At 42.4% G+C, this 8,651-nt stretch overlaps 1 protein-coding gene across 1 annotated transcript; it reads right to left on the bottom strand.

Moving 5' to 3' along the window:
• Positions 1 to 1,743: 1,743 nt before the first annotated feature.
• Positions 1,744 to 2,595, bottom strand: LOC143270740 (dual specificity phosphatase 21-like). Its single transcript, XM_076561745.1, has one exon. The coding sequence runs from the start codon at positions 2,457 to 2,459 to the stop codon at positions 1,926 to 1,928; it is 534 nt and encodes a 177-aa protein (XP_076417860.1). The 5' UTR covers positions 2,460 to 2,595; the 3' UTR covers positions 1,744 to 1,925.
• Between the last annotated feature and the right edge of the window lie 6,056 nt (positions 2,596 to 8,651).

Here is an 8,651-nt window from a genome sequence, read left to right as displayed (position 1 = left end):
AACAAAAAGTTGCAGAGTCAGTGAAAGGCCATGAGGAGCATGCTCACTGCTCTCTACTCTCGGCTGAAACCTTGCAGTTGCCAGGTTGTACTAAAGGGTTTTGTCTTCAGAAGGTCTCTGGTTGCTTTGATAGAAAACTGAGACTCATAGAGACCTCCAAATGGCAATAGAAGGAGGTGTCAGTGGTTGACAGGACTGAGACATGGCCAGCAACTCTAGCCTTTCCAAGTTGTGCTGGCCAGATATATGTCAACTTGACACAAACTGTAGTCATCTGAGAATAGGGAACCTCAATTGACAAAATGACTCCGTAAGATTGGGCTGTGGGTTAGCCTGCAGGGCGTTTTCTTTATTACTGGTTTGTAGGGGAGGGCCCAGCCCATTGTGGGCAATGCCACCCCTGGACTGTTGGTCAGTTCTGCAAGAAAGCAGACTGAGTAAGACATGGGGAGCAAGTCAGCAAACAGCACTATCCCATGGCCTCTGCATTATTCCTGCCCTGTTTGAGTTCCTGTACTGACTTACTTCAGTGATGGACTACAAATGTGAAGTATAAGCCCAATAAACCCTTTCCTCCTTAACTTGCTTTTTGGCCGTGGTGTTTTGTCACAATAGAAACCCTAACTAAGACACAAGTCAAGGCCCATGAGAAGAACCTGTGTCAAGTCAGCTCATTCTCAGCATATGATCTTGAAACTAATGTCCCTCTGGGAGGCTGCTGAGGGGGTCTCCAAGGACCTCTTGAGGCTCTGGTGTTTAATACATTACTCAAAAACAAAACAAATCAACCAAACAACAAACCCCAAACTGTATAGAGTGGAATGACTTCTTCAACAAATGCATAAATCCAATCTACAAAATGAGAGTTGGGTAACTGGAGTTAAAAATCAGTCAGGAATGGCTTGGGACTCCCAGAGGCTTCCCAGAGCCTGATGTAAAGGCTTGGAAGCCATTTTTCAGTACGTTCTTGCTTATCCAAGATATCATGATGTCAAAAGCTCTGATTTTGAGTTGGAGTGGGAAGAGGATTTCCTTGCAGTGTAGTGAATCCAGGCAGGGCTCAGGATCCCAAGTCTTCTGTATGTACACAGTGCTATTTAAACAGAGCAACTCCTTCCCTGCTGGCCCCACTCTCCCACATTCCCACCTCACAAATGTAGTTCACTATCATCTCCTACTTCCCTACTCCCAGATCCCCATCTTACACCCACTCCATCTTCCTCCACCTTCCACCTCCACGTATTCCTACCTCATGATTCCAACTCTCTCCTCCTCTCCCCTTCCATTACCTCCACACACTCCTACCTCATAACCCCAATCTTCCCTTCCTCCCACCTTCTCTATTTCCCCATGTCCTCCCACTCCCACTCACCTGCTTGTAACTATACTTTGCAATCTTAACCCTCCCACCCCTATTTTCCCCCTCAGCATACACCACCTCAAAATCCTAACCCTCTTCTCTCACTCCCTCATATCCTTACCTCACACACATCACCTCCCCCATTTCCACCTTCCCGAATCCTGCCTAACATCTTCAGCCTCCCAGACACACCTTCCTCCATCCCCTGCCTCTGTACCTCACACCTGGATCCACCTTTCCCCACACTCTGACCTCTGTCCTGTGCACTCCCACCCCTGCCTTCTGCCAGGTCCCCATCACCTGACCTATTTCTTAAGAGGTAAGAAATATTTTACTATCTTACATTACTGAATTTTATTCTTTAAAGATAAGACTTAGAAACATTTCATCATCTTACATGTAACTTTATTGGAAGATATGACAATTAAAAATCCCAATCCCTTTCCCCCTCATCCACAAGGCCTCTTCTTCTTTTTGTTTTTGTAATTAACCAAAGGTCCAAGGTTATTCGTTTATCTTGTAGGATGTAGGAGCCAATGCAGATGTCTGGGGAGGGGTGGGTGGCTCATATTGGCTCCATTACATGGGCCTCCTTTTCATAGATGTTAGGGATCAGACCCATAGGAGAGTTGATCATGCGCACAGTATTCTTACTAAATAGCTTGAACTCGTAATGAATAAGTTGCTCCCAAAAGCAGTTGTTGGGACGGATGATGGGTCGGCAGGACTTGGTCCATGTGTGTGCATCCAGCAGCGTCATGTTGTGGTATTTCATGAGATAGGCAAGGCAGAAGGCTGCTGAGCCGCTCACTCCCGTGGTACAGTGCAGCAGCACGCGGCCATTCCTCATTTCCACGGCGTGGATGTGATCAGCTATGGGGTCGAAAAAATCATAGAGGTAGGCGTTGGGAGCACCACTCACCGGCACTTGCACGTACTGAATGTCTTCAAAGAACGCATTCACTGCTTCTACCGAGGCATTGATAATCGTGGTGATGTGGTTGTTGGACAGGGCGAGTTTGTCGTTAGCGACCACAGCATTACTGATAAAAAGGCTGTTAGTTATTTGAGAGAGGTCATAAAGGTTGTCTTGTTCCATAGCCTGAGTCTAAAGGATACAAGACGCTGTTGTCATCACCAGGGTGTCAGGTCAGCTGTCTCTCTGCACTAGGTTCCAGTGCACCTTTAGGAAAGCAGCTGCTCTGCTGAAATGTCAGGTCTTTAACCTCTGTCTCCTCCTCCACTACTCACGTGTCACAGTGGTGACCAATCTGTCTCTCTCCCATGCCCAGGCGTCACAATCCCCAAAGTCACAAGGCTCAGGTTTCTAGGGCAAAGGTAACTTTAGCTGCCCCCTAGCTAGGTGGTCACAGCCCAGCTTCACCTTTCTCCCTTCTCGTTTTTTCTCTTTCCCCTTTCTTTTTTTCTTTTTCCTCTTCTTCCATTCCTTCCCTCCTCCCCTCCCCTCCCTCCCACCCTTCCTCCCTTCTTTCCTCCCTTCTTTTTGCGGTCGTTTGCTTATATTTGAGACAAGATCTTTTTTTTTTCTGGTTTTTCGAGACAGGGTTTCTCTGTGTAGCTTTGCGCCTTTCCTGGAACTCACTTGGTAGCCCAGGCTGGCCTCGAACTCACAGAGATCCGCCTGCCTCTGCCTCCTAAGTGCTGGGATTAAAGGCATGTGCCACCATCGCCCAGCGAGACAAGATCTTAACATTGTAGCCCAGGCTGGCCTCAGCTTCCCCGAGGTTTGGGAGTACAGGCCTGCCTGCACAATCATGTCCAGTTTCCCATTCCTTTCTTCATAGTGTATAGTTTATTTTTTAGACAGGTCTCAGGTATTCCAAGCTGATCTTGAACTCATTATGTAGCCAGATGTTCTTGAACTTCTGTTCCTTCTGTCTCTACTTTCTGAGGACTGTGATTACAGGCTTGCACCCATTTATACAGTTCTGGGAATTGAATCTAGGGATTCATGAATGTAAAACAAGCTCTCTATCAACTGAGCTACATCCCTGGTCATTTTTAAAAACAGAAAAAAAATCACTTCATTTTTTTTTTTGTTGTTTTTTGCCTTTTAAAATGTTCTATTCCAACATCTCTGATTTATGCTTTAATTTTTCTACCACACTGAACTTTTCATATATGAATGCTTCTATGTCATTAATGTTCAAGAATAGTTTATACTTTCCCTACAAAGCAAAATAGTCTCATATTTGAAATTGCAACAGCCTTTGGCTCATGTAATGTGCTAATAACTACAAAATTGCAGCAAGAATAGAGGTTGGCTGTGCTGGGTGGAGTTGCCATGGTACTTCTTTGTCAGTTGTAACCACAGAATTTTGTTCCTGCTTACAAATACATTAGAGCTGGTTGTAAGGAAGCATGGCTAACAGCTCTCTAGTGGTCAGTTGTGACTAATTCAGCCGTGTCACTGTTACATACATCCCAGTTGATTTATCTCTGGATTCTTTTTATTTGCTGAAACAGTAGCTCAAATAATTTCATTTGCTTTCTTCAAAAGAATGCCCTTGTGCTTTGTAAACTACAAGTCATTTGATTATCACCAAGATGTCTTGTCAATAATATTAAAACATTCTAGAACAAGTTAATGTCACATTACAGTTGGGCCAAAATTTTGTTTTCAAAATGCTTCCCGAGACTTGCATTTCCTTTCAGCTGTAAGTATCTTGACTGAAATTGTAAAGAATATCTTAAAATTAATGCATTGTTTCACAGACAATCCAGAGACTCATAGTCTTCATTGTTGTTTCATCATCATTAAAAATATTTATTATTATTATTATTATTTGTGTGTGTGTGTGTGTGTGTGTGTGTGTGTGTGTGTGTGTGTGTGTAAGGGCACATATGCCATAGTGTGCATGTGGAGATCATGGGACATGTTTGAGAGCAGTGGATCAAACTTAGGCCACCAAGTTTGTACTGCAAGTGCCTTTACCCACTGAGCCATCTCACTGACCTATCATTATGAAAAAAGAGGAAACAGTTGATATCTTTCTCATAATGGTCGAGGAAATTATAACCTCAAGATGCAACACAGTTTTCCTTTTTTCAGATGTGGTAATCAAGTTTTTATGTTACTTAAATTATTAGTTCCCACAAAAATAAAGAAAATAAAATATAATGCAAATACTAAATAAATATGAGAACTACTTTTTAAGATATCTCAATTTCACTAAAGTTATTTAAAAAGAGTTAGTCCAGGGCAAGATGTATATATATATATATATATATATATATATATATATATATATATATATATATATATATATATATATATAGCTCAGTGATAGAATATGTGCTTATCTTGAAGAATGCTCTGGGTTCCATCCCCAGTACCAAAAATAAACAAACAAATAAAACAATAATAAAATAAAAAGGCTTATTTTGAGATACAGTATATTCTATATAGTAATAGGAAGACCTGATAGAGCATTAGATTCCAATGATTTCAAAATTATGTACTACTTAAACTTGTAAATGTAGCATAATTGACCAATATAAATTCAGACCTGTTTTCAAAGGCACTCATTGCCAACATTAAACTGTAATATTCTTTCAGCCAATATTCTGTAATGCTCTTAGCCTGAGGGATGATGACTATCTTAAACTTCTACTATGGGACAGTTCCTGGGTGATGAAGAATTGACATCTTCTAAGTCAGTCACCTTCAGACTCTTCTTTCTTGTTATTTAGTGAAGAAAATATTTAAGAACCCCTCTCTGTTTCCACTCTCAGAGAAAGATAATATGTAGTCAGGTGGGGTGGTGGTGGTGTAGATGTAATTCTGAATAGTTTTATTAAATAAGAAACACAGAGCCAAATGCAGAGTTAAAAGCTCCAGAGGTCAGAGAGCAGTAGCTAAGAGCTGAGACCAAGACCACCTTCTTACCACCGGGTGCCGTTGCCGTCCTTCACCTGAGAAAGAGACCTACTTCCTGTGTGTCTGTCTTTTTATTAACAGAACTTTCTGTTCTTCCTTCTCATTGGTTGTAACCCCAACCACATGACCTCCTTGTCACGGCCTGTCTATACAGACCTCCAGGTATCTATGGTTGGTATTGAGATTAAAGGCATGTGTCGCCATGCTGACTGTGTCTTTGAACACTCTGCCTGTCATGTGATCAGGATTAAGGGCATGTGCTACCACTGCCAGACTTCTGCTAAATGGCTTACTATTAGCTCTGACCCCGGGGCACTTTTATTTATTAACATACAAATAAAATCACATTTCAGCACAAATAAAATATCACCATGAGGGGAGTAGAGAGATGGCTCAGAGGGTAAAACTGCTTGCCATACAAACCTAAAGATGTGATTTAGATACCTGGAAACATGTAAACAGTTGGATCATTGGGGATTAAGTTGTAATCCCAGCATTCCTTCAGTGAGATGGAAAACAGAGATAGGAAAATGTGATGGTTTGAATAAAAATGGCCCCCATAGGCATATAGGGAGATGTGTCCTTGTTGGAGTAGGTGTGGCTTTGTTGGAGGAAGTGTGTCACTAGGGGGTGGGCTTTGAGGTTTCAGAAGCTCAAGCTTGGCCAGTGTGTCACTGTCCCTTCCTGCTGCCTGTAGATCTAGATGTAGAACTCTCAGTTCTTTCTCCAGTACTGTGTCTGCCTGCACACCACCATGCTTCCTGGAATGATGATAATGAACTATAACTCTGAATCTATAAGCCAGCCCCAATTAAATGTTTTCCTTTATAAGAGTTGCCATGGTTATGGTGTCTCTTCACAACAACAAAACCCTAACTAAGACAGAGAAACTGCCTGGAATTCTAGATATCCTGGAAGGCTGAGAAGTAGAAACAAGAGTGATATTCCCTTAGGGTATAGCCCAGTGGTGGAACACTTGCCTAGCATGTATGAGGCCTTGGCATCCAGAGAGAGACAAAGAGAACTAGTTAAGATTTGTTTTTCTTTTATTATGTTAAGTGAAATAAGCCAGACTCAGAAAAATAAATACTCTGTGTTTTCTTTTATGCAGAACTTAACTTTATGTAGGTCACAAAGCTAGCAAGAGAATCATGAGAGGAGAGGAAGAGATCTTAAGGGATTGAGAAATAGAGACAGAAATGGAATTCATATACTAGGAAAGCAGGAGGGGAGATTAACTGGGGAAAGAAAAGGAACCAAGTGGAGAGGAGGTGAAGGAGAGGAAGAACAATGGAGGAGGAGGGGAATGAATGAATGTAAGGTATAATGACCTATATATGAAGATGGCATAATGAAACCCACTACTTTGTATATTGTGATTGCTATTCTAGGTTGTCAACTTGACTACATTTCATATTAACTAAAACCAAAAATAGAGGGATTTCTACTTAATTTGAAGTGGGAAGATCTATTTCTAATCCAGATCTTTGAGGCAGAAAGACACATCTTTAATCCAGATATTTTGAGCTGGGAAAACCTACCTCTAATTTGGGCCATACCTTCTGCTGGAAGCATAGATAACAACATGGAAGAATGAAGCTTTTACCCTTTGCCTGCTTAGCAGAAGTCTGGGGAATGTGTGGGGGAATGAATTTTAATGGTATGGGATAGTAGTGGAAGGAACATGAAACTGGATCAGGCTGAGTTTATTGATATGGGCCCACTGAGTGGAAATTCTAGGTTTAGTATGGAAGCTCACACAGTTAAAAAAAAAGTGTGAAAAGTTTGTTTGAATGGTTGGGTGAAGCATTTGTCAAAAGCTGGCCTACTGAAAAGGAGTTGGAGATGCCTGATATTCTTTGGTTTAGTGATGATGAAGGGATTTCAAGGCTCAGGAAAATTGCATTGCTAGAGTGGATACACTGTGTAAAACCTGACCCCCCCACAATGGGAGGACCCAGAAGACATGCCCTCATGCATCCTGTAATATGCAAAATGATGAGAGAGGCACCAGCTCATTTGACAAGCTTCATTGTTGCCCTTTTTTTTGTTCCAGACCTTAGGGATGGAGACTCTGCTGTTCAGTTGGATGAATTAAATGAAATGGGTTTAATTGGGCCCTGAGGTAGCAGGGGCCAGGTGGCAGCACCAAATCGCCAAAGACAAGGTGGTTGTAGCTATCATAATGGACAGAACAGACAAAGTAATATCCATAATAGCCTGACCTGTAATGGTCAGCACAGGCAAAGTAAATTCTGGGGTCCATTAGATATTGGTTCTGCATTAACACTCTTCAACAGGTCCAGGCTGCTCTACGACTTGGACCACATGATCCAGCAGATTGGATGGTACTTGAGGTGTCAGTGGCAGAGAGGGGTGCTGTTTGGAGCCTTTGGCAGGCCCTATAGGTGAATTTCAGAAAAGATCTTTGGGATTTTGGAGCAAGGCTCTGCCATCATTTGCAGACAACTATTCTCCCTTTGAAAGACAGATCTTGACCTGCTATTGCACCTAGTGGAAACTGAACATTTGATAATGGGCCATCAAGTTACCATGTGACCTGAGCTGCCCATCATGATCTGGGTGTAATCTGACTCACCAAGTCATAAAGTAGGACATGCACAGCAGCAACCTATTATCAAATGGAAGTGGTATATTGTTGATTGGGCCCAAGCAGGTCCTGAAGGAACAAGCAAGTTACATGAAGAAGTTGCCCAAATGCCTATGGTTTCTACTCTTGTTACAATGCCATCTGCTGCCAAGCATACACCTATAGCCTTACAGGGTGTGCCCCATGATTGATTGACTGAGGATGAGAAGACTAGGGCCTGGTTTACTGATGGTTCTGCATGTTATGCAGTCACTATCCAGAAGTGGACAGTTGCCGCATTACAACCCCTTTCTAGGATATCCCTGAAAGACACTGGCAAAGGGAAAACTTCACAGTGGGCAGGACTTCAGGCAGTACACTTTATTTGGAAGAAAATAGGCAGATTTTCTATAGTTCACTGATTCTTGGGCTGTAGCCAATGGATTGGCTGGATGGTCAGGGTCTTGGAAAAAATATGGTTGGGAAATTGAGGAGAAAGACATTGGGGGAAGAAGTATGTGGATAGATCTCTCCAAATGGGTGAAAGATGTGAAGATACTTCTGCCCCATGTAAATGCTCGTCAAAGGGTGATTTCAGCAAAGGAGAAGTTCAATAATCAAGTAGATAGAATGACCCATTCTGTAGACAGTCTGCCTCTTTCCCCAGCCATTCATGTCATTGCCCAATGGGCCCATAAACAAAGTGGCCAGGGTGGCAGAGATAGGGGTTATACATGGGCTCAACAACATGGACTTCTACTCACTAAGGCTGACCTAGCTACAGCTGCTGAGTGCCAGAT

This window comes from Peromyscus maniculatus, chromosome X, assembly GCF_049852395.1.
Source record: "Peromyscus maniculatus bairdii isolate BWxNUB_F1_BW_parent chromosome X, HU_Pman_BW_mat_3.1, whole genome shotgun sequence".
In the NCBI taxonomy this organism is placed as follows: domain Eukaryota; kingdom Metazoa; phylum Chordata; class Mammalia; order Rodentia; family Cricetidae; genus Peromyscus; species Peromyscus maniculatus.
This window is presented reverse-complemented; position numbering and strand designations above follow the sequence as displayed.

Excerpts from the sequence above, each read along its gene's own strand:
- LOC143270740 (XM_076561745.1), bottom strand. The coding sequence starts at position 2,459 with ATGGAACAAGACAACCTTTATGACCTCTCTCAAATAACTAACAGCCTT.